Source organism: Manis javanica, chromosome 2, assembly GCF_040802235.1.
Source record: "Manis javanica isolate MJ-LG chromosome 2, MJ_LKY, whole genome shotgun sequence".
Lineage (NCBI taxonomy): Eukaryota > Metazoa > Chordata > Mammalia > Pholidota > Manidae > Manis > Manis javanica.
This window is the reverse complement of record NC_133157.1, coordinates 219,188,728-219,215,378: the sequence shown is the minus strand read 5'-3', so window position 1 is coordinate 219,215,378 and position 26,651 is coordinate 219,188,728. Positions and strand designations below refer to the sequence as shown.

Sequence of the window (26,651 nt, the reverse complement as noted above, 5' to 3'; positions counted from 1 at the left end):
ATATTTCTCCATGATATAGGCTCCTATAATAGGAGCTACAACTGAAATGTGATCACGTACATTGCCAGAGTGACCATTCCAGCTTACCTTCCCCCCAGCAGTGCCTGAGGGTTCCCACCTCCCCCTGACCAGGTGTGACACCAGGGGAGGAGTGAAATGTGGGGCACTGTGCCATGTTTGAAGCAGTAGTGAGGCATCTGTCCTGAAAGACGGAACAATGTTGTAAGCATATTGTTTAGTGACAAAAAGCGGAATGAGATTTATAGCAGAATACTGATAATTTAAATGCATACACAATGTGCTTTTTTTTTAAGGACATACAGGTTATGAAGTGCGCATCAGGTATGTCTGATTGGTTGCCCCTGGAGGTTAAGGGTTCCTGTGCCAACAATATCTATTGAACATTAAACGGGATAGCATATAGCATATCTACAAGCCTCTAAAATGGTACTTGTCACTTGGCCCTCACCCCTATCCAGAAAAAGCTATGCTGATTTTATGGGCCACATTCAAGGCTGTCTTCTTAGCTGCCTTTAATGATCTGTACAAGGTTGCACATTTAAATAACTTATTTTCAAGAAAAAAATACATGGATCCTGTGTTTATTATATTTCCAAAGTAATGTTTTCAGTATAGGAGCTACATATAGTAGTCATCAAAGCTTAAAACTATCATGGGCAGTACTTGTTGTAACAATATTCATTTGAAGTAATTTCTTAATAACAATTGCAGAGTAACAAGTAATTTCAACTCTGTCTTGAGTGTATTATTCCACTTAATCTTCACAAAAAAAGATTTGAAGCTTAGAAAAGCTAGGTGTTTGGTCAAGATGAGAGAACCAGCCAGAACAGGGGGCACGGCTGCCTAGCAGCTCAAGGAGTTCCCGGGTGCTCTGCCAGGGGAAGGAAGGGTCCATGTGGGTATTACTGGGGAAGTGTGAGATCATTGAGCCACACATCTATATCTTCATTATTTTCTCCTGCATTCTTCGTTCCAAGGCAAGAAGCAAATGTTACAATACTTAACTCTAAGTATAGATTTTATTTAAGTAAAGGTAAAGCTGGTCAGTACCTTTTAGGAAACCCCTTGCTTTTATTCACATGATTAGAATATCAAGGTTTAGGCAACTCAAGTTTCCCAGTTTGCTCAAAGTCACACAAAATTTTCCATGTATCCAGGACAGGGAACCCAATTTCCCAACTTCTGGATCAGGTGTGGTTTAATATAATCAGACAGATGGGAAATGCTAGAAATCTGTAGGGCCGTTAGCTAGCTATGAAGCTTAGCTGGATGTTCCCAAGCCACTGTTTCCTCCATCAGGAAGGAGGGTAGTACCTCATGTGACCCATATGGCTGTTGGAAAGATCATCTGTTCAGACAGCTATGTACTCATTCAGTAAGTTTTATAGAAGCAAGTTCTATATGGCAGGCACTGTTCTAGGCACGAGGATATATAGTGAATGTATCAAAATCCCTGTACTTGTGGAGCTTACATTCTAGAAAACTTACATTCAGGTAGCTAAATAACTATGTCCATAAGTAAATGAATGAGCACTGTAAAAAAATAAGGCAGGGTAAAGCAATGGAGAATGAAAGAGAAGGGTGCATTTTAGTTTAGCTAAGGAGATCAATGTAAGATTTGATCAGAGACCTAAACGAAATAAGGGAGCGAGCCATTCTGAAGTCTGGAGGAAGAGCATTCCAAGGAGACACTAGCAAGAGAAAAGTTCCAAAGGCACTGACTTGCTCTGTTCCTAGCTTCCCATGGGACGCAGAGGAGCCGTGTAACCCGGTCTAGCCCAGTGAGATGTAAGAGCACATTTCCTAAAGAGTGTGGAGAAAAGTTGTCTCCCAGTACAAGGAGAGCCTCCCTTTCCTCTCCGTTTTCCTTTCCTTCCTGTCTTGCCTGTGGTTATGCGAGGGCATGGTGACTGGAGCCGTGAAAAGCCACTGTGCCAACAGGAAGCAGCATGGCTGGAGAAGAAAAGCAGCTTCTCTCCTCTCCTCCAAACAGCAAAAACTTGGAGCCCAGAGGGTGGGATGGATACTGTCTCCAGGAGGAGGCGGCTCTGAGGAAGGGCCAAGTGAGCAGATGCTGAGCCCCAAGCCCACCGGTGAGCACCTCGAGCTGCGCCTTGTTGTCTGGTGGGAAGTGGGCCCCGGGTGAGGCCAAGAGATTTGCCCAAAAACAAACTCTCATAACAGTTACCTGAGGGAATGCGTGATGGAGACACAGTTGGAGAACGGCAGTTCTGGAGCTTGAAACTTGGTCTGAGCGACAGAAACCTGTGCTTCTATTCCAGTGCTGTCCACCAACTGTGTGTACCAGTCTCCGCCCCTCCTCTAGCTCTCAACTTCCATTGCTCTGCCTTAAGGACACAGACCACCAGATGGACTGTGGTGGCAAAATCCAATCATGTCAGAACTATTGCGAAGTATCTGGCTCCCTTTCTTTCCAGTATTTCGTTTCAAGTGAGAGGAAGCATAGTTCTGCTCAACGACACCATCCTGTTCAGGTTCCCTTTGGCTTATTTTTGCACAAGGGCCTTGTTTCTCATCCTGCATGTGGGACTTAATGGATGCTTTGGCCTGAAGCATGTAGTTCATTTAACGGTTCAAATCCTCTTCCTCCTTTACCCTTCCTCCCCCAGTTACCATTGTTCTGTGCTTCATTATAAAACAAATAACTTCTTTCCACTATACTGACCCCAAATATTACATCAATTCACTTGTGTCACTGAAAGGCGAGTGTTTATTCAGACTGGCTTCAAACAAAGGCTACTTTGTTGAGGCTGTGACTGCAGCAAGCTAGCAGATTACCTTTAATAGGACAGGTTGCTTTGTATTTGTAAAATGGCAGTGTCTTTTGTCACCATGATATGTTGGGGGCACATATTTGCACCAACCTAACAAATAGCCTGTTGTCATTTTTATCTGTATTTACTTCTAGTTTTGCCCATCTTTTATCACTGTATTTACAGAATTGTTGTGTAGTTATAATTTTATATTGTTTGTTTTATTTACTTCAAATATTTTTCCATGCTGTTAAGCTGGACTTCACTGTTTTAATTGCCACTTTATATTCAACTAGCATTTGTTGATTCATTTGTTGAACTTTTATTTAATAACGACTTACTGTGGCTTTCTCCCAGTGTTTATTATTGTAAGTCATTTAAGATATATCTTGTGCACAAACCTCCCTTAATCTTTTGGATTATTTTCTTAGGATAAATTCCTCAAGGATCATTGGATGAGTGTCTTTATAGCTCTTAAAGCTAACACCCAAGCATGTGTGAATGTATCACTGAATCTGTTTTCTTATGATCTTAGTCATTCAGGAGATAAAATCCATACTTTTCTGTAAATACAGGGCCCTTCCACACACTGGCTTTTGCCTGTCTCTCCCTCTCATTTCTCAGCATTCCCCAACTTGCCATTTCCCTCCCTTCCACCCAAACAAAATGCAGATAGCTTTTGATGTGCAAGATACCTCAGTTTGAACATGAAATTGCTACTCCCAAAGGTGATGTGCGGAAGCAGAATGCCGGACAAATGGCCAAACAGTTGTTATAAACCAATATCCTCTTTGCTTAGTACTATGAATGGAAATGTGTCCCTCCAAATTCCTGTGGTGAAACCCTGATCCCCATTGTGATGGAGGTGAGGGCTTTGGGAGGTGCTTACCTAAGGTCATAAGGGTGGGGCCCCCATGGCAGAATTCATGTCCTTGTAAGAAGGAGGCCTGGAGCTCTGTGTCTGTCAGTCTGTCTGTCTCTCTCTCTGCCATGTGAGGACATAACAAAAAGACATCTGCAAGCCAGGACAAAGGCCCTCACAGGAACCTAACTAGCTGGCACCTTGATCTCGGACTTCCCAGACTCCAGAACTGTGAGAAACAAATGTCTCAGTTAAGCCTCTCAGTTTGTGGTATTTTGTTATAGCAGACTGACACACTCAGAATCCCTCAGTCTTAACATTTGTAATGTTAGTAGATAATTGAATAGATCATTTAGAATTTATTATATTTCCTCATTTCATTGACTTCTCATGACAGCTCTGCAAATATGCCAATTTTACAGAAAATAAAGGTCAACAGGAACATGTGTTCAAGATGTTTCAAGATGGCTAATGGGTGAGACTGCCATGCGAGGGAGTCACTGAGTGGAGGCCTCCGGGTGGATGGGAGCCTGAGCCTGAAGGCGCCCCTGCAAGTTCAGGAGATGGGCATTCGGCCAGCAGAGGCTGATACTCGAAAGATTCCAGCAGAAAAATGTCAGAATAACGTGAGAGAGAGCTCTCAGAGCAGTGTGGAGCTGGACAGGCTGGAAGCAAGGATCCCGGCTAGGAGACTTGCACAAAGTGAGGTGTGATGAAGGCCTGCGAGAATGGAGAGCACGAGAAACAGGATGACAAAGTGAGGGAGAACTCAGAGGTAAGTTAGCCTAACTTCTTCATGTTTTATTTCTTTTGGTATCATTAGTATACAATTACATGAGCAACATTGTGGTTACTAGATTTCCCCCATTATCAAGTCCCCACCACATACCCCATTACAGTCACTGTCCATCAGTGTAGTAAGATGCTGTAGAGTCACTACTTGTCTTCTCTGTGCTCTACTGCCTTCCCCGTGTCCCCTCCCCCCTGCTACATTATGTGTGCTAATCATAATGTCCCTTTTTCCCCTTCTCCCTCCCTTACCACCCATCCTCCCCAATCCCTTTCCCTTTGGTAACTGTTAGTCCATTCTTGGGTTCTGTGATTCTGCTGCTGTTTTGTTCCTTCAGTTTTTGCTTTGTTCTTATACTCTACAGATGAGTGAAATCATTTGGTACTTGTCTTTCTCCACCTGGCTTATTTCACTGAGCATAACACCCTCTAGCTCCATCCATGTTGTTGCAAATGGTACGATTTGTTTTCTTCTTATGACTGAATAATATTCCATTATGTGTATGTACCACATCTTCTTTATCCATTCATCTACTGATAGACACTTAGGTTGCTTCCATTTCTTGGCTATTATAAATAGTGCTGTGATAAACATAGGGGTACATCTGTCTTTTCCAAACTGGGCTGCTGCATTCTTAGGGTAAATCCCTAGGAGTGGAATTCATGGGTCAAATGGTACTTCTATTTTAAGTTTTTTGAGGAACCTCCATACTGCTTTCCACAATGGTTGAACTAATTTACATCCCCACCAGCAGTGTAGAGGGTTCCCCTTTCTCCACATCCTTACCAAATTTGTTGTTGTTTGTCATTTGGATGGTGGTCATCCTAACTGGTATGAAGTGATACCTCATTGTGGTTTAAATTTGGATTTCTCTAATGATTAGCGATGTGGAGGATCTTTTCATGTGCCTGTTGGCCATCTGAATTTCTTCTTTGGGAAACTGTCTGTTCAGCTCCTCTGTCCATTTTTTAATTGGATTATTTGCTTTTTGCTTATTGAGGTATATAAGCTCTTTGTATAATTTGGATGTCAACCCCTTATTGTATATGTCATTTATGAATATATTCTCCCATACTGTAGGATGTCTTTTTGTTCTACTGATGATGTCCTTTGCTGTACAGAAGCTTTTTAGTTTGATATAGTTTCACTTGTTCATTTTTGCTTTTGTTTCCCTTGCCTGGGAAAATATGTTCATGAAGAAATTGTTTGTGTTTATATTCAAGAGAGTTGTGCCTATGCTTTCTTCTAAGAGTTTTATGGTTTCATGACTTACATTCAAGTCTTTGATCCATTTCGAGTTTACTTTTAAATATGGAGGTAGACAGTAATCCAGTTTCATTCTTTTACATGTAGCTGTCCAGTTTTGCCAACAACAGCTATTGAAGAGGCTGTCTTTTCCCCATTGTATATCCATGGCTCCTTTATCATATATTGATTGATCATATATGTTTGGGTTAATATCTGGGCTCTCTATTCTGTTCCACTGCTCTGTGGGTCTGTTCTTGTGCCAGTACCAAATTGTCTTGATTACTGTGGCTTTGTAGTAGAGCTTGAATTTGGGAAGCAGGATCTCCCCTGCTTTATTCTTCCTTCTCAGGATTGCTTTGGCTATTCGGCTAACCCCTTCATTTTATAGATGAAGAGACTGAGGATCAGAGAGAAACACTGGTAAGGGGTACTTCACTAGTTCAGTAATATAGTCAACAAACATTGAGTCCACCCTGAACCCAGTCCTGTGCTAGACAGTGGGGGTTGATTCACTCCTATGCAATAGACACATTCTCAGTTCATCTGCCGAGGTAGACAGATACTTATAGCCTAAGTCGTGAGAGCCACGTAAGTGCTGTGGAGGAGATGCATGGAGGTCAAGGTGCCAGGAGTTGGCGTGCTAACACCTCTAGTGGTGAAGGGTTGTCTTAACCCACATACTAGTGCTCCCTGCATCCAGCTGGCTGCTCACATGCCTCCCTTCATAGGTGTGCCAGTGATTATCTTGATTTGTTAATTTTTCCATCAGAGTAGAAACTCCCAAGTGACAAGCCAGCCGTCTGTAACTCTTATGAGTACAATCTGACAAATAATGTCCTATGATAATATTAAGAGTAATAATGCTCTCATTTAGATAACTGAATAACATGCCAATAAATATTCATTTCTCTTACAAAAAAATTATTACCATAGTTGGATTAATTAATTATAATATATTTGAAAGTATAAGGGTGAGTTACTTTATCTCAGTATACTTCTTCCTGGTGAGAATAAAAGTTGGGGTTTGTATACCGTGACTACTTGTCCTTCTTTTGGTCAGATTTTTCCCTCCATCCTTGAGCTGAGGGTCTTGATTACTCCCCACAGCCCCCATTTTGCTGTCTCTGGTCAAGATTCATGGAGAAAACAAAAAGGGAAAGAAACATTTATTTTGCTCCTGTAGGGATTGTGCAAAACATTTGCAGTATGTGTTATCTTGTTACATTTTTTCAAAAACCTTGTGGGTAGGTGTTTTAGTTCTGGAAGAGAAGGCCCCAGCCACACAAGTGTTACAAGGCAGAGCTGAGGTTTGAGTTTGGGAGCCTTACCTGGATAATCAGCATGTATCAAGCACCAGTGGTTTACCTGGTAGTGTGTGGTGTGGCATGTCACCTCAGAAGGGACATGAGGGCAACATCAGAGGAGAATCAGAAGCAGCTTAAATCAAAGGGCCATGGATTCCTAACAGAGACCATACTTCTAACCTTCTCTCCACATTTCTCTCATTTTTTGACACAGTACGGCAGGTACTACTACTTAAGATCTCTTTCTGTTCGGTCTCTCCACACTCCAAAACTTCAGACCCTGGTCTTTCTCTCCTGCTCAACCTGACCTTTTCCTTCCGTTCATTTCTCTTCTGGTAGTAAATCTCAGCCCCTTCCAATGTAGCTCTCTACCTTCTGTGCTTCCTCAGTTTGGCTGCCCTACTGGTCTGGCACAAAGGCTGGGGGTCTGGGGCCACACATGAATTCTCCTAGAATGAGCAGAGGCTAAGATTGCTTATATAGTCTTCTTTTTTTTTCATTTCTATTATCTCATGTAATCCCGCAAGAACCTCTTGAGTTAAGGAGTATTATTCCTATTTTACAGAGGCTTAACACATGTAAGAAACTTAGCTATTAACACCGTTCGTGTGGCAGAGCTGAAATTCTTTCCATTGGAGCAAGGTGCCTCTCTGGGAGTCAGATGTGCACAGCCCTCAGAATCCTCCATGTTAGTGAGGCAAATGAAGGTCAAGAAGGGAGAGTGTGACTGTCGACTTCCCTTGCAAAACAATTGTCATAAACCAGAGAGGAAGAGACAGGACAGTCACTAGAGGGAAGTCGGGAGGGGGCTTTCTAAAGATGTTATGCTCAGCTTTGTAACCACCTTGGGCTGACACTGTAGTAGACATTTAATGTATTCGAAAAATTACTTAATTCAAGAAACCAGAAGAGTAGGAGTAAGATGAGATTACATAAATGCCAGGAGAAAGCTGGAGATAAAGCAAAGTTTTATTGTTGCATATGTTAATAAAACTAATCAGCTCTAAATTCTGGATATATCCCTCTGGGTCTATGTCTATTCTAGTGCCAGGCTTCGTATGAATGCAGCTTCCACCAGAAGGAGTTGGGGTGGACTGATGAGACTGATGAGACCACCTCAACCCACTTCTCATGATTTTTTTCCAGATAGGAGTTCCAAACCATGTCCTGGTTTGGAACTTGATAAAACATATCAACACAAAATCTACATTAAGCTTTATACTAAATGGTAAAACATTGCCATTTGAGAGTAGGAGCATATCTGTACTTCTAGTCAATATTGCAGTGGAGGTCCTAGCCCAGGTCAATAATGACAGCAGGGAAATATAAAGTACATGGATTGGAAGGGGAAAAGCTCATTTTTCTTGATGCTATTATGTGTACATAAAAAAAATCCTAAAGAATCTATAGTAAACTATTACTGTTCACAAAAAATCAACACATAAAAATCATTATATTTCTCTATTCCCACAAAAAAAATTAAAGTAAAATTTTTAAAAATACTAATCATAGTATACATTTTTTTCATAGTATAATTTTTAACATATCAGTTACTTAGCAATAAATCTATGAAAGATGTATAAGGATTCCAAAAGTAAAAAAGTTTAAACTTACTGAAAAATATTGAAGAATATCTAAAGGACAGCTATACCATGTTCACTGGTTAGGAAAATCAGTATTTTTTAAATGTCAGTTCCTTCCAAATTGATCATTAGGTTCAGTGAAATCTCAATCAAAATCTCCATAAGTTTAATATGTAGAAACTGACAAGCTGCTTTTGAAGAAAAAGAGAAATGTAGGAGGATTTTTTAAATCAGATTATCAAGACATTACTATATTTTAGTAAACAAGATGGTATAGTATTTATGCAAAGATAAAAAAAAGACGAGTGAAACAGAATAATGAACTTAAAAACAAATCTCACATACATGGACTTGATTTATGAAAGAGGTGGCAGTAGGTAAAAGACAGTGTTTTCAATAAATGGTGCTGGGACTGTAAGATATCCATACTGGAAAAAATTGAGATTATACCCCTTCCTCATTCTATGTAAACTCTGTTCCAGGTGGATTAAAGAACTAAGATGAAAGGCCAAATACTAAGCTTTTAGAAGATACTATAAGAAAATATCTTAAGTTTAGAGTAGAGCTCCTAAATAGGATAAAAAAAACATTACACATAAAAGAAAAGTGAACAGATTGGGTTATACTAAAAGTGTAAAGTTCTGTACATCAAAAGATATTATAAAAATAACAAAAATACAAGCCACAGTGTGGGAAAATATTTGTAGCATATATAACTTTTTTCAAAAGGACTAGTATCCAAAATACATAAGGAATCTTAACATTAAATGAGAAAAGGCAGACAACTTGATGGGGAAAAACTACAAAAGATGGGAACATTTACCTCAAAGGAAAAGATATCCAAATAGTCCATAAACATGAAAAGTGCTCAACCTCATTGTTAATCTGGGGAATACAAATTAAAATCATGAGATACAGCTACACACCCATGTGGTTGGTAAAAATGGAAAAGACTAACAATACTCAGTTTGGCTGTGATATGGAGATTTATAAGCTGAGACTCCTGATGGCAAGGACATGAGTCAGTACACCTGCTTTGGAAAACAAAGCTGCATCATCTAAGATAGCCTACTATCCCATGTTCCCTGGAGAAATGCAGTCATAGGAACTAAGATAGATGTAAAGAATGCCCATGGCAATGTTTTTCATAATTAAAACACAGAAGAAAACTAAATGCTCACAATGTAGTACATTGCAGCAAGAAAACAAATATTTTAGAGAAATGCAACAACATGATGAATCTTAGCATGTAAAGCAAAAAACAAGTTATGAAGAATAATACAATATAGCTCCATTTTAAGCACTTTAGAAACAGATAAAACTAATGTACAGTCGACCCTTGAGCAACATGGGTTTGAATGACACAGGCCCACTTATTAATGGTTTTTTTTCCAATAAACATATTGGAAAATTTTTGGAGATATGCAAAGATTTGAAATAACATTTTCTCTAGCTTACTTTCTTGTAAGAATACAGTGTGTAATACATATACTATACAGAATAGGTGTTAATCAACTTTATGTTATCCACAAGGCTTCCAGTCAACAGCAAGCTATTAGTAGTTAAGTTTATGAGGAGTCAAAAGTTATACAGGGATTTTCAACTGTGCAAGTTTCAACACTACTGACACCTACATTGCTCAAAGGTCAACTATATGGTTTAGGGAGGCATCCACAGGAAATAAAACTACACAGACAAGAAAGGAAATGACTACTGCCGAAGGAGAGTGCCTCTGAAGAACAGGGGTGGGGTGATTTGTTTCTGGGAAAACATATGGAGAATACTTCTGGGGACTGTTTTAGTCTGGTTCTTGGCTCAGGGGGTGATTGCTTCACAAGTATTTGTTAGAGTGGAATATACATTTTACGTACTTGTCTACATAAAATATTTTAAAATTTAAAAAGCTACCCAAAACCTCAGATTTCCTAGATGCAATGAATATTTGATATCATGATGAAATGGACAGATTTGACTCTAAACATACTATGCACGTTTATCATCAGAAATACGGTTTGGTTCTTATAATTCACATTTCATTAATTCTGGACTTCATAAAGACCAAAGCCCAAGCAGCTTCCAACCAGCACCAGAGACCTGAGATACTTCAGGTTAATTTCTTCTTTGGGCTACTCAGACTTTAATATAATGATGATGCATTCGTTGTGATATAAAAGGAATTAGAAACACAAAATTTCAGGATCTCAGGAAAAGATTATCTAAAATAAGAGCAAAGAAAAATAAGTGGCCTAGTTTCCATCACTACTGACCTGAAGGTTGTGATTTTCTTGAATTTGTTGTTCACAATTACAAGTTCCATAAATGTATTTCACAAGCTCAGTATATTTAGCTGTCTTTTGGAGGTACATGAGTTATAAATAATAATAGTTGGAAACATTGTTAGGAACTTGCTGATTTGGTGTTTTGGAGAAGTGTTGAATTTTTCAGAAATACTTAAGCCAATTATTTACATAAGTGAGATTTCTGAAAGGGTGCTTAAACAAGATTTCTAAACACTCTAAAAGATACTTAGTAAAGGGAGGAAGGTATATTCTGGAACAAATTATAATAGCATCAATCCTCAAAAAACACTAGGCTATGAGTTTTAGGAGATGGCTTGTGAATATCAGTAATGACAAAGAATCAGCATGGTTTTTCTAAGGAAAGATTATTTCTCATTAATCTCATTTCCATTTTTAAGAGAATTAGTGGGTTCACGGACAAAGAGAAATGTCACAGACATAGCATATCTCAACTTTCACAAGGCATGGGTGCTAGTTCAATTAAAAGGTGAAGTTTTTATAAAACTCTCTGGTTAATGAATTATCATGCCAACCTCAAAGAACTCAGTTCTTCAGTCTGTCCTTGATTAATGTCTGGATGAAGAGGAAGAAAATGCCCTTACTGACTATACAAATGACCCAGAACTGGAAGAAGAGCTTATACATTGCATTGCAGACTCACACATAAAAGCATTTAAACATGTTCCAAAAGACAAATCAAATAAGATGGAAAACAGTAGGTTAAAAAAAGTTAGGCAACAAAAGCTCAGGACTGTGAAGATCTTGACATGAGTATAATTGAAAAATACCCAAAATTATTTTACAATTTGAAGTTTGTACCTTTTTATCCTCTTCACCTATTTTTAGCCATTCCCCTATTCCCCACAGTATAGTACACAACAATCTGTTGTCACTATCTATGGGTCTGTTTCTTTTTTGGAGTTTTGTTTGTTTTGTTTTTTAGATTTCACATATAAGTGAAATCATATGGCATTTGTCTTTCTCTGCCTGGCTTATACCTTCTAGGTCCATCCATGTTGCAAATGGCAGTATTTCCTTTTTTATGGCTAAGTAATATTCCATTGTGTATATGTACCACATCTTCTTTGTCTATTCATTCATCTACCAGTGGGCAGTTGGGTTGCTTCCATATCTTTGCTATTGTAAGTAATGCTGCAGTGTATGTACGGGTATATCCTGTCACTGTTTCTTGATAGCTTGCATTTTGTATCACACTGAAGAAAAAAGAACCAGTGCTTCACTTTGCCCAGAGAGGAAAAGCAAACCTAAATCTTGGCAGGCCCTGGTAGAGATATATTTCCCCAGGTGCCTGCTGAGTAGAAAGAGGTGGATAAGTGTGTTCCATTATCATCACAAGCATGCAGAGATCAAGGAGGAGAAGCAGGCTCTTAGCTCTAGAACCACATGACTGGCCTTGTAGTCTAGACCCATGGGCATGTCTCTAGGAGACATCAGCATGTGGATGATAACTGAACCTGCTGTAAATGTTTCCATCACCCAGTAAGAGTGTACATAGTGAGAACAGAAGATGTGGGGAAGAATACTGGAAAACACCCACATGGAAGAAACAGCCGGAAAAGGGAGACTGGCAAGCCAGCTGAGGTGGAGCCACCCAGGTGGAGGAAGGAATGGGGAGACTGTGATGTCATGGGAACCAAGGAAGGGAGGAGGGAGCAGGAGCATCGGTGAGCACCTGCCGTGGCCAAGAAGGCAAGCACTCCGCAGGCCTGAGGATGGGGCATTCCCTGGGAGGACCAGGCGGCTGTTAGAGACGTGGGCAGAGCGGTTTCACAGGCAGGTTGGGGCAGGAGCCAGTGCGAGATAATTTGAGGGGTAAATGCATATAAAGTTAAGGATAGAGGATCATTCTTTCAAGAACTTGTCTTGAAAGGGTGGGAAGGAGACAGGGAGGAGAAGGAGGATATGGGGGTATGTTTTCTGGAGGTGAGAACTTGGGTTTGAATTCCGATGAGAAAGTATAAGTACAGAGGCTCTGGGTTCAAATATCAATGGTTGTTCACTTACAGGCTTAAAAATTTTCTAAAGCAACTACTGTGTGTGTGCTGTATTTTTTTCTCTAGGCTGACTTGCCCTCAAAGAGACTTGGGACAAAGCACCACTTGGTTAGCTTGTGGACAAAGCAAACAGACAAAAACATGGTGAAGAAGGGAACTCGACCTCCCCTAAACACGTGCTTCTCCTGCCGTCTGTCATGAGGGTTTGCTGGTGTGGTTGAATTTCTGATCTGTTGTAGACAAATGCTCACTGTCACTTTCTGTCTCTGGACCAGCAGCAGATTGTTCATGGACCTGCACTGGTCTCAGGCCCGTGGTTCGGTCCGTTTCCCCTTACACTGATGGCCCCAATCCTGACTCCTTCCACGTGCCCACGGTGACGGTTAGTCAGGTGTGTTTGCCAGGATTTCGTGGGCTCAGCTCAGATGGCTTCCTCCCAGATGCTGTCTCGCGGCTCTTCGTTGGCGGGGTTGGGCGCCTACCACCTGTGGTGGGCTTCCCCAGAAGGAGGCCCCAGATAAGGATTTGAGCACCCGGGGGTTTTTTGGGAAATAATCACAGAAAGTATGGGTAAGGGCGTGGAGAAGTGAAATGAGGGGAAGGAGTCAGCGAAGGGAGCGTGTCTCAGCAAGTCGTCTTGTGGGCACCTGGCCTCAGTCCCTGGGGGAGTTCTGAGGAACTGGGAGGATGCCCACATGGGGCGTAGCCCTTCCGGTGGCAGAGAGGCTCTCGGACACCACTGGCGTTCCTAATTCCTCCTCATTCCCGCTTGCAGGGCAGATGGGCTCCGGCGAAAGCTCCCAGGCAAGGCAGTGCAGGCAGCTCTGGTGGGAGGAGCTGGACAAGGAAGGGCAAGGGCAAGCCCTGTGGGCTGGGCGTGGGCAGCCTCCGCTTTCTTGGCCTCCTCCTTCTGCAGCCCCATGGCACCTGAGTTTGCTTTGCTCCCTGCCCATCTCATTGTTCTGTAATTGTCTATTTTCTGAGCTGTGAGCTCCCGCAGGGCAGAAACTATACCCTTGGTCTCTGCATCTCACTGTAGGATGTGGTCTTTGGTACCCAAAGATGAGGAATGCAGGACTGGCCCTCACAACATCCCCAGGTGGGATTACTCTTAACCTCGTTTCACACATGAAGAAACCAAGGCACATGAGGGGTTGTGACCTGCTCTTGGTCATGTACCTAACTACTGCCAGACTCTCATCTCCCAATTCCAAATCCTGGTTGTTCTCATGTGGTCACAGCTGCCTGCAATGTCTTCTCCATTACTTGCCCCCATGCTACCCTGATTCAAGAGCACGCGCATGAACACACACACATCTGCCGTTCAGCTGTCTCCCAGTCTGTGGATGATACCTATTTTGGCTGATGGGAAGTGGAGATGAAAAAAAAAAAGCATTCTTCTGACAGATATTTACAAGTTGCAAACCCAGCTGGGGTCTGTGGGGTTGACCCCCCACCCCCTCACACACACACACACACACACACAGCTTTTTGTGTCTGTTTCCCTCCTGTAATTGAACACACAGAGCCCTGGCTCAAGTCTGAAGTGTGTCTGTTTGGCTTAATGAGCTGCTGCTTGTGACCAGCTTATTTAGTGCCAATGCTGTCGTTGCTGCAATCCACATATTTTTCATAAAATAATAAGTCTGGAAAGCACAGTAGAGCTATGTCTTTAAATTTTTTAAGAAGTTACTCTAACAGTGGAAATCTTACAGGGAACCTCAGTATGGAAGCCCATGAGGTCAGAACTGTTTGTATTGGAGGGTGTCAGGGATGTGGAGCCCAGTTTACATAAACCTGGCTCAAGGGACTGTGGGAACGGCTCAGATCGTCAATAGTCCCACGTGCAGCAATTTGCGTACAATAAAGATGTCAACTTTGTTTGAAACTGAGCTGTCAGATGGCAACCAGGGCCACTGTGCCATACCCAGAAATGTCTGTAGTCCCCAGAACTTCTGATATGTGAATGTATCTACTTTGCATCTGCACAGTGGTCACAGGCTCAGTGTATAACTCATGAAGAAAGGACCCGTGGAAAGAACTTAGAAAAAAACGCCACCCATGGTAGGTGGCTGGAGTGTGGTGATTTTAAGTTCTTCTCAGCTGCCTCCCTTCTTCTCTCCCCACGTACAGTGTTTGCATTTTAATAACTGGGTCCCATGACCATGCTCTTTGCTTCATTTCCGTGTTTATGAACTTCGGTTCTAACGTCCCTGCTCCTCAGCCACCTTTACAGCTGCCTGAGACCCTGGTTTCCTTCTAGAACAGATGCTGGGCCCAACCTTCTCTGCTTACCTCCTTGGGGCTGATGTCCTGGTCATATATTGCAAAGTGCATAATATATCGGTGACAGACTTACAGTTGGCATTCACTAATACTTAACATTTTGTTAATTTTACTTTTTAAAAATCCTGGCTCATGTTTTATTTTGCATAACCCTGAAACCAACCAAAAACATTTTAACCTCTTAGGTTCATGAGATCAGCTTTCCTTTAATGTAAATGACATAATAATGTCATAGCGAAGTAGTAGCTTATATACGCTGAATCTATTAGAGGCCTTGCAAGTGATTTATTGATTTTATTTTATGACAAACAGAAACCCAGTCTCTTGGGTTGCCCTATGCCCTCATTTCATTTGCGCATTAGGGTATCAGAGAAAACCCCTTGGTAAGTAAAAAAGATAATAAAATATGAAAACACACCCAAATACTTAAGAAAAAGTCCATTAGAACTGCTATTATAATGGATACACTGTGTATGTCAAGTATGGTCAAAGATCACGATTTTTGTTTTAGTTTGAATTTTAGCAAACAAAGTGTTTTGAAATGAATATTCATTTGATTGGACATAGAACTGGCTACAGCCACTATCACATTTCAGTGCCAGCCTCAGTGCTGTCCCTTATTGTATTTATGCTCTTGGGGACAGGAGGTCACAACTCCGGGGAGAGTTTGTTTGGCTGTCATTCCAGCATAAAGGGTTTCAGAGCCCCTAAAAGCTCTGATGGAAGCTTGGGAGCCTCTCCCTAGGAAAAATGCCTGTATTAACACAATGCTGTATGTAATTTTGGATGTTCCTATATTCCCCCAAAGCCATGAACCTGGATAAAACCTCCTGCACTCAAATCTTCCCTACAGACACATTGCAAGATGGTGATGGAGGAGCCCAAAGTGGCCAGCCTACCCTAATAAATCATGGAATAGGAACAGGTGATAAGCAGACATGGGCACCCATGTGACTTCAGTCCAGCCTGGACAAACAGCAGGCGTGCTTCCCACACCCCGGGTGGTGAGCTGCTGATGAATTGGAGAGGGATGGAGCGGATCCAAGTGGAGGCGGGGCTGGTCTCTGCTGATCCGATAAGAGGATTAGGTTTCCTCTCCCTCCATGCCTGACGCCCTGGGACTAGACAGCTGCAGGAGCTCATGGTTTCCCTCCAGGCAGTAGCTGCTTGCAGGCACCCCAGAGCACCAGCCTTTCCGCCAGCACACAGGGGTCTTTCCCACCCTTGCCCACTTTGTGCTCCCTGGTCAGCTACCCACTTGCTCTCCGAGACTCGGCTCCAATTCAGCCTTTTTGTTGCTGTTCCCATGATCATCCTCTTTACCAAGAGGCAGCTTCCAGAGGACGAGGCCCAGCTGCCTGCAGGGGCCGGCACATAATGATTACTTCATAAGCATTTGTCGGATGCTGTGACTGAGAAGAGGTCAGCCGACGGAAGAAAGTGACTGAGATGATACGGCACACACAGGAGCCAGGCACTCTGGAGAGGCACCAAGTTCGTAAAAGCTTTCTTCCTGAAAATAAAGACTGGCCACGAGGGTATAAGGGCAGCCAGAGCTGGTTGCAGCCGTGTGATAAGGAAGGAGGCCAAAGCTGGGCACAGGTGGTGCACCCGGCAGGCCAGGGTGCTCCAAATGTGGAGCATGAACCCTCAGAGCAGCTTTGTGGCCGAGTCCCTGATGGCTTCCTGAAGCGTGAAGGTGCCCCTGGGGCTCCGTCTGTCTTCCCCACACTCTATAACAGCACAAGCCTTGGCAAGGTTAAAGGTTTTGTGCAAGGGGCCCATTTTCCAAGTGCACCTCACTAATGTTTGTTAGGCGTCTATGTGTACATTTTCTTTGCATCAACCCTCTGGTCCTAAAGCCTGCGCTGAGTGGGCCTGGGCGGAGGCAGCCCCAGAGAAGAAGCCACACTGCTTGCACAGGAGTGTTTGTTGCAAGACTCTGGCCGACCTAGAAAGGCAGGCTCCATGTTCCCAGACCAGTTTTTTCCATGAAATCACCTAATGCCTTTAAAAAAATTAATAGATTTAATTTTTTTAGAGAAGTTTCAGGTTACAGAAAAATGAAGTGGGAAGTACAGGGAGTTCCCACAGAGTCTGTCCCTGCCCCACAGTTTCCCCTATTTTAACATCTCCCCTTTGTGTGGCACATTTGTTCCACATGATAAACCAATATCATTTGGTGCATTGTTACTAACTGAAGTCCAGTTATATTCACTCTTGGTATCTGCATTATACGGGTTTGGACAAATGTACGATGACACGTATCTCCTAGCACAGTGTCACACGGTGTCACCACCTAAAACTCCTCCACGCTGTTCATCCCTCTTCATGAGCCCCCAGCAACCCAGGCCACTGCTGATCTTTGGGCTGTCCCTGTCCTTTCCTAATTTGTTACCTTGCTCTCCGTCTACTCTCCTTCTTTTCCTTCCTGCACTTGCTTAAGAGGGAGAACCTAGAAAAATGCCCTTGGGGTCCTGGTCTGCATCTTCCTGGCTGTGCCCGTGGCTAGTGTTTGCCTGGGCACAGCCAGCACAGTCATCCCCTCGTAAGATTTAGCAGCCTGGCTGCTGGCAGTTGAAGCCAATGATAGCTGGATAATATTTCTTAGCATAGGGTGTACTTTTATTTTTATACTCATGCAATGCTCATGTAAGAACTACCATGTTTGCATTTGAATCCTATGGAATAGCTTAAGAACAAGGGGTCAGAGTCAGGCCTGGGCTCAGATGACATTTCTGCTGCTGCCAACTAGCTGTATGGTCCTAGCTCAGTTTACACCTCCTCTGAGCCCCAATTTTCTCATCTGCAGAAATGACCAAAATAATTCCTTCTCAGAGTTACTGTGAGGATTGAACGTTACACGTGCCTTGCACACGGGAAATGTTCACTCAGGATCAATTCCTTTTCCTTCCTAGGAGCTGGAGACCTGGGTTTCAGTCCCAGTTTTGTTATTATCTGACTTTGTGACCAGGGTCTAGTAGTAAATCAGAGACTCAGAAGCTCACAGCTGCCCTGCTCCTAATTATTTGTAAACTTTTCATTGGAAACCTTTTTTTAATTGAAAATATTATATACACTCAGAAAGTACACATATCATTACTGTTCACCTTGATGAATTTTCAAAACCTGAGCACACTAGGTGCTCAGCACCAGGTAAGCAAGAGCATCTCAGAACTCTCCCCGCTCCCCTGCCGGACACTCGCGCTGTGACGGAGCCACTAGCTCTCCGACGTCCGACACCCTCCAGAGTAGCTCTGTCTGTGTCTGTACCTTATCAAAATGGACTCATAATGTGCATACTCAGGTCTGGATTCTTTTGTCCAACAGTTTGCCTGCAAGGTTCATCCATATTTGTTCGATAGTCTGTAGAATGGCCATTCTTGTTACCGTATTGCAGGGACTGGCATTCTAGAGACAACCGAATTTAATCTTCATCTGTTTTTATAAATAAAATATTTCTCTGCAAAAGCACACGCACATCCACTCATCTCTGTGTATGTCTGTGGGCGCATCACACTACAGTGGTGAAAGTTGAGGTGGAGGGCAGCTGTGTGGTCTGTAAAGCTGAAAATACTTCTGGCCCTTTAAAAGTTTTCTGGTTCCTTCTGTATAGTATTCCATTGTGTGAATACAGTAACATTTATTTATTCATTCTATTGATAATGAGCAGTTGTATAGTTTCCAATTTGGGATTATCATGTGTGATTGGCTAGGAACACCTTGTGTATGTCTTTAGGTGAAATGTGCAGGTGCATTTCTGTTGAGACTACTCCTGGGAGTAAATTTGTTCCATCATAGGGTAGATGCAAATTTAACCTTATTGAAAACTGCAACCAGTTTCCCAAAGTGATTATACCATTACCTCCCCTGCAAACAGTGTCTGAGAATTCCAGTTGCTCCAAATCCTCTCAACACAGGTATTCCTGTCTTTATTTTCAGCATTTTCCCTGCCCCTGTTTAGATGCTTCTTTTCTCCCTAGAAGTCATTTCTCAGTCTGTGCTTGGGCACTGACAGCACCAGAGTACTCCCTGCGTCTGGGGGAAACCCTTTCATTTATGGGCATTTTTGTTCTCCTAAGAAGTTCTTCTTCTTACACTCACCCTTTAGATATTAAAAAAAAAAAAATCAGTGCTCACAACTCCATTGATGCCATCTTCTCCAGGAAAAGAAAACAAATTTCCAGCTTTTTAAAAGTTGCTTGGAGAACATGGGTTTGCTTGCCTGCATCCCTCTGCTGCCTTATGAACATGTTTAGCTTCTCTGGGCTTCAGTTTCCCCATAGGTAAATGAGGGATCCGGATTAAAAGATCTTCAAAGTCATTTTAAGTCCAACATTCAGAGTTACATGTTATCCTGAGACTTCTTGCAGAGATGCCCACATACATCTCTAAACAGGAAACCCTCCTCGCCCAAATGTTCCTGTTAATGTTTACCTGCTGACAGAAGACAATGGTGACACTTCTCCATTCAATTTCTCCTTCTTCCAACAAATAGTTCCCGAGCACCAGGATGTTCCAGATGCTGCGGAAGGAGTTCAGGATGGTTAAGATTGTTCTAGGTCTCCTGCTGTACACACAACTCTGGGAGGAAGCAGGATCATGTGCCTGGGAACCCCTGTAGCATCCATGGGGGGTTGTAACTGTGCCAAATGGATTTTAAAAAGGCAAGAGGCATGGGAAATGTCGATACTGATGAACATCACCTGAAGCTGGAGGGTGGCCAAGGGAAGGGAGGGGTTGAAGAGCCCCGTCCCTGAGGAAGTGTGGTGGGGCCCTGCTCCCTGAAGATGTGGGAATGAAGGTTTCACCCCCAACATTCTCAGGGTTTACTTTGTTTGCAGCAAATAATTCCCAGGCCAGACTTCTCTTTCTGCCTTCTCCCTGACTATAAGTGTTAGTAGTGTGTAAGGGCCAAAGGATAGGTCAGCGAGTCTAGATGGCAGTGCCCTCTGATACTTGGGATTTTGCAGAGTCCAACCTGATTTAACTGACCCAAATGCAGTCAAAATGTGAATGAAGGCTGGGTGGAGAAAATGAAAATGCTAACTGGGTTTGCAGATGTCAAATTCCACAGAGCCTGATGGGAAAATGACTTTGGGCATTTTGAAAGAAAACCTAGCTCATGTTAATTCACGTAAACCTCACAACAGTGTGGTAGAGATGATGGTCCTTGTTTTAGGAATGGGAAAACTGAGACACAGAGAAGCTTAGAAGTTGCCCAGGGTAGCTGTTTGTAAGGGTGGAGCCAGGCTTACAAAGTCCAGCAGTTCAGCTTCAGACGCATCACCCTTAATTGCAAAGCTACTACAAGCCTAACAGAGCTTCACGTTTGCAAGGAGACCTTCACTCGCTTGTCAGAATTGGAGGCCTGCCTCTAGTCACCACAATGTTGCTAATGTAATTGTCGATTAATGATACCAAAATAAAAAAATGAAAAAAAAAAGAATTGGAGGCCTGCACCTTGACTAACTCTGGTGCTGACATAGTGAGCTGGATGAATCCCAGGGAGAGCTGCCTAATCTAACCCTCCCCACCTCCCCAGACGTTTTTGAGGGGCCTGGGAATGAGTTGCCTCAGGGTCACAGAGCTCACCAAAGTCATCAGTTACGGTGTCAATAATAGTGAAATAAAAAATCTTTCTTTGAGGGCCAGGAAGTTCCCTGAGAAAAAGCAGGATTCTGTCACCAGCAGAGACAAGCCAGAGGAGTGGACGTTCACCACGGAGGCAGTGTGACCTGGCCACAGTTACGCAGCCAACGAATGGCAGAGTCACACTTGAACTCAGATCTATCTTATATCAAAGCCCGAGTTAGAAAAGATACCACCTTTTTATACCACACTTTAAGTGAGAGAATCTTCTCCTAGTTAGCCAAGCATGTAGTCAGTCAATTGATTATAGAGCAGATTCTTGGGACACACCGTTTTTCCATCTTTCTCAATGGTGTGAATGGTTGATTGCATTAATGGTCCCAAGTCTCCACCCTACCCCATAGGCACACCCTTTGTTCTGTGACTTTCTCTTCTCTCACCAAAAAGAGTGTATTTCCCTGCTTGCTGATTCTGCATTCAGCCATGTAACTTGCTTCGGTAAATGGGATGGTAGGAGAGACTTGACAAAGCACTCAGTGTTTCTACATGCCGTTTTTTGCTTCTTCGATCGCCATGGGATGGACAACCTCAGGTTAACCTGCTGTCCCGGGAGAAAGATGGAAGCCACATGAGCAGAGCTCCCCCAGCTCAGGGGTCCCAGCCACGCTCAGCCGAGAGGAGCGTCGCCATCCAACCTGGGCTTCAGCACACCCAGCTGAGCCCAACCCTGGGCAGCCGACCCCCACCTGGCCCCAGGCACTGCTGCTTTAAGTCACGGAGGGTTGAGCCGTTTCCGTGCAGCAAAAGCTAACTGGACGAGCTGTGCCTCCGCACCTCTTCTTCAGAGGGCTGTAAACACACATCCAGTCCAATGAATCAATGTCACCGTCTTGACCATTTCATTTGGCAAAAATAAGTTGTCTACCCACCAATTTGTGAGCTGATTCTTACAAATCCTTCGCTCCAACTGTTCAATGTGCATTGCATTTTCATGCAAACAAACTGAAATGTGGAAAACTTTCCCTTTTCTTTATCTCATTTTTAATATGCTCTACATTCTGGTTAACCTCATGCCCTGATTTTGCCATGATAGAAAGATGGTGTGAGGTCAGCTCATCTCCTGCATTTGTGTTTGTAACTACTGTAAATTATAGGTCATCATTTTTATAAAGGTTATTAGTTGAGATGGAACTTTTAAATGGAATAGATGTGTTTTATTTTCTTTTAAGACAATTCTCCTAAGAATGTTTTAAGAATTGTTTTAAACTTTTAAGTATTACAATTAGGGCCTAAAATTCATGGACTGCTACAGTTTTTAAATTGAAAGTAAAACTCATTTATCTTACCACCATGGGAAAAAAAATCCAAAACTAGTAACTGGAAAAAATGGAATTGATCTTTAAAAATCACAACTTCAATAAAAGAGAAGTATGTGATGTTATGTATAATTTATAAAATAGTTCAGCATAAACATAGTGGTATGTGTGTATTCAAGTAGATTTTAATATAGGCGGTAAAAGGTTAACACTTGAAAGCCTTGTTCAGGAGTGCAAACTTCAAGAGTGCTGCTGTAAGCCGTGGAAACCTGTGAGTGCATCATTGGCCCCTTTTCCACAGGTAAGAGGGTGGTTTTGGATCTTGGTCTGGGTAGGTGTCCTCACAGGCATACCTGCCTGGCATGCATAGGGTGCAGGAGCCCAGTGAGCCCAGCATCCTCCCTCCCTCCAGAGCGCTGCCCTGGACCAGAGTCTGGTCTGCCTTAGAGCACAGGGTGCACTTCCAGTCCGCTGAGAATGTTAACTAACCCCTGCTGCTTGATTGGTGTTGCATCTGCTTCACATGACCCTTTCATGATTGGTTAGAGAGTCTAAGGGGCACAGCGCAGACCTCAGGCATTTAGGAAGAATGTGCATGGCTGCTCCTGTGCCTGCACTGTGCTAATTATATGTGCTTCACACAATTCCATTAGAGATGGGCTTTCACTGTATGTGCCACCTGGCAGTCATTGCCAGGGGAGCCCCACGACACTCACCTCCTTTCCTGTGATCGAGGGAGACTGTTATATCTATCAAAGAGAACCAGGCAGCTGTGAAAGACCAAGCTGACTTAGGCTTGGCCTTAGGAAATTATTTTATAATTAAAAAACATTTTAATACTGGAATCCCCAAAGCAAAAGTCGCTCCACTAATGGTATGCACAGATGAAGTACTTTTCCAGTGCTCCCCTGTTTATTACTCATTGCTGTCTCTGGAACAGCATGCCTGCTCAGAACGGGGGACACCAGAAAAGTGTCCCATTGTCTGTCCCACAGTGAGAAACTAAAGTAACAAAAGTGTTTTTGTTAATGAAACTCATCCTCATGATGTTGATCAGGGATCAGCAAACTATAGCCAGGAGACCAAATCCCACTTGCTGCCGTTTCTGTAAATAGTTTTATTGAATGATGGCCATGCCTGTGCACTTACATTTTGCCTACAGCAGCTTTCACAAGGGCAGTGTGGAGGGGTTGGGACAGGCACCCGATGGCCTGCAAAGCCAAATATAGTTACTCCCTGGACCTTCAGAGAAAGACTGCTGACCCCTGACAGTGACGGATAGCTTCAATTTCTTGGCATGTTACCTCTCAAAAAAATCCAGTTCATTTTGAAGTCATGGGACTGGCTTGACTTATATTTTTATAAATTCTAAAATAAGTGGCACTTTTAAAAGCACTTTTGGCAGTGTTTTTCGGGGGTGGTGGTGGTGGCTTATACTTCAGCATTTGCAGAGAACTTGAAGGAAGGACACTACGGTGAGGGGAGGGGAGGAAGAGACTCCTGGTGATCAGAGGGAGAGGAAAGCAGAGTGAGGAGACGGGGAGCAGAGCAGCACAGGGCCCTTTCCTCTGCCTTAGAAAGAGCCTGCTGGTGCCTTTCTTTCCTTATACACACGGGCTTTCTTTTGACCTCAGTACCTTTGCACCAGCTACTCCCTCAGGTATCAGGCTGGTTCCTTCTCATCGCTCAGGTCTCAGCTCAGATGTCACCTCCTTGGAGAAATCTTTCCTGACCACCCACTCCAGTAGTCCCTGCTTCAAACACACATGCACAAAAACACCACTCCTTGTTTTATGTCTTTATTTCAGTCCTTAATTGAGATCATCTCATGTGTTTTTAGTATGAGCCACTCGGAACACCAGGAGAGAAGGACTCTTGTGTGTCTTACTCATCGCTGTACCCCCACCTCCCGGTGGGGCCTGACACCCTCTGGGTCCCAGAGGGAAGGGCTGTGGAATGAATGAATGCAGTGAACATCCGCATGGCAATTCCTGAGCGCCAGGTCTCAGCTGCCCTCCACCCTGCCTCACCTCACTGGGAAGAGGGGAAGGCAGAACTTCCATGTTTAGAGAGAGAAACAGAGCTGGACCAAGGTGACAGCCATTTGCGGCCAGTTAGCTTATCAAAAAGGGCTCCATTGTGCCCGTACTGTTTCTCCACCTTCTGTCTAGTCTTTTCCTTCATTCAGCATTTATAGAATGCCCACTCTTGCCAGGCACTGAACTTGAGCCCTTAGGGAGCTTACAGGAAAATATTAGGGTGAATGTCATTGAAAGTAACAATGTGTGGGCTGGGCAGTGCAGCAGGCCCAAGAAACAGAAAGGACACCTTGCCTTCACCTGGCTGGTCTGAGAGCCTTCTCTGAAAAGGGGACTTCCAGCCAGAGACCTGCAGTGAGAGAACTAGCTTGGCCAGCTCCTGCTGCCGACCTGGGGGAGCATCCAGTTCAACAGGGAGGACAGGTGCATTAACAGGAGTGCTGCAGTGCATAAGCATCATGCCAAAGGGCTGTGGAAGTCAAACTCTGCCTGGGAAGAAAGGAGGGCTTCACAGAGCAGCAGACATTTGGCCAGGGTTTTGAAGGAGGTAAAGAAGTTTGACAGATGGAGAAATGTGGGGAAAATATTCTAGATGCGTACAAAGGCTTAGAGTTTGTAAAAGGCCTGGCATAGTAAAGAAATGGTGAGCTGTTAGGTGAGGCAAAGCTTGTCTGGTTTGACAGGAAGCATTTACTTGTACTATAAACACCCAAGTGGACTAGAATATTAATTCCCATGCTAGGGCCTCCTCTTCCACCAGCCTGTGAGCTCAAAGGTATCTGTGGATAAAATTGTAATCTTTCCAGAATAGCTCGCCTGGCTTTAGTACATCTGCATATCATTAGGCATTCAGAGGTGGAAAGAAGTATGGCTTTAGTGCATTTGCATCATTCCTCAGGGGTGGAAAGAAGTTCATCTCCATATCAGTGGGGAATCACCTGGGCACCTGAGAGGGGGGGGGGGCACTTTTGCTTCTGCTGGAGCAGGAAGGAGAGAAGGCCCTGGACTGCAGTTTGTAAGCAATGAACGGGTTTTAAACTTTATTTCTCCCTTTGACCGATTTCGGTTTTTAGAGGTATTTTGCCCTGGGATTTCTTTTCCCCGGATTTACAGTATGTAGAAGAATTTTATTAAAATGGGAGTCTCCTCCTTCCTTTCACTTCAGCGTCTGTGATGTCGACAAGGCAGAAGACTGGCAGGCACAGAACTGGCACTTGAACTTGAGTTCACTGTTAGAAGGAAAGGAGCTGGCCATCTCCAGTGGGGCTGTGGTGCTCAGCAGCATGCTCAGTGGGTGCTCGGCGGGGCATGTGGAATGCCCTGGGGTCAACCAAAGGCCACAGAGGGAGCGGAATGTGGCATCTCACAGCAGAGATCTGGGCCCGGCAGCTCGGGCCATAACCTTTTGCTCATTAGGCTTTCTGTCCCACTGCTGCTCACACCACACTTCTGGCCACACACACAACACGGCCGAGCTCATCCCACTCCACCCACCTGCTGTCCACTCCCCGGGACTCAGATGGAAGGGGGCCCTCCCTGCCACCTGCTGCCTGGCACTGGTTCCCTGGACACCTCTGGAAGCTGCAGCGGATGAGAGAGGGCCCTGCAGAAAGGCCTGGGCTGATTGTGGGGAGACAGGTGACTGCTGTCCCTATGACATGGGGAAGTCATTTAACCCCTCATTCTCCATTGGCTCATCTTTGGAATCTTACTCACGCCCTCTCCCCTACCCTGCCACCCTCTTCCCCAGGATGGTGGTGAAAGCTATGGGAGATGAAAGGGCTTGGAAAACTCCAGAAGGTGGCCCTTGTTGTCATCATTGTTATTTGATTTCATTCCCACCCATTTGAGTAGAAGCAAGGAGATCCTCTTCCCCAGCTGCAGCCCCCAGCGGGGGATCCACCTCCATGGCCGCAGTGCCCAGCAGTCGTGTCTCCTGGGCCTCAGATGGCACATGTCTAACAGGTGCAAAGAAACTAAGAGCTGCACAGTGTCTGACTCTGCGATTCTTCAGGGGCTGCCTGCTTCCTGCTACCCACAGGGTTTGCTGAAGGGCTAAGTGCTCCTTTCAGAGCGGACTCCTGATTCAGATTAGCATTGCCCTTAAGGCCTCAGCCGAGTGTCAGTGTTCTTCCTCATGATCGTCTCTTAGGTGAAGGACAGCTTGGAGCCTGTGGAGGGCCGGAAGTGAGATCACCGGAACCAGAAGTGACAACACCAGATATGAGATCAGCCCGGAAGTGGCATCATTGTGAGCCTATGTATATAAGCTGTGCTCAGAAATAAAACTGTGTCACTGTTCTGCCACCAGCAGTCAGTGAACCACCTGATCCCAAGTTTGGTTTCTGTGTCTTTCTTGTATCCATCTATGTATTTTTCTTAATATCCTGCCTAGTCCTCTCAGGTTCAGCTGGACTGTGGAGCTGGTCTCCACAGGAGCCCATCCAGAAGTCTGTTTATCCTATTCCCCTATGGCTTATGGGGAAGCAAGCTAGACTCTACTGTCCCCCAGATTGACACA

The 26,651-nt window shown here is 43.7% G+C and overlaps 1 protein-coding gene across 16 annotated transcripts in view; it reads left to right on the top strand.

The window, feature by feature from the left end:
• LOC140848047 (uncharacterized) overlaps positions 1 to 26,464 on the top strand; it is a 91,583-nt gene extending 65,119 nt beyond the window's left edge. For 2 of the 16 annotated variants that reach the window (XM_073230187.1, XM_073230191.1), the window contains one exon: positions 1,963 to 2,114. In XM_073230187.1, coding sequence (XP_073086288.1) covers positions 1,963 to 2,073 — 111 coding nt within the window. In that variant the 3' untranslated portion in view covers positions 2,074 to 2,114. Of the gene's footprint in view, positions 1 to 314; positions 2,115 to 4,054; positions 4,433 to 12,963 lie in introns of those variants that run through there. The other 14 variants (XM_073230192.1, XM_073230190.1, XM_073230185.1 and 11 more) reach the window with 13 other exon arrangements.
• The last annotated feature ends 187 nt before the right edge of the window (positions 26,465 to 26,651 follow it).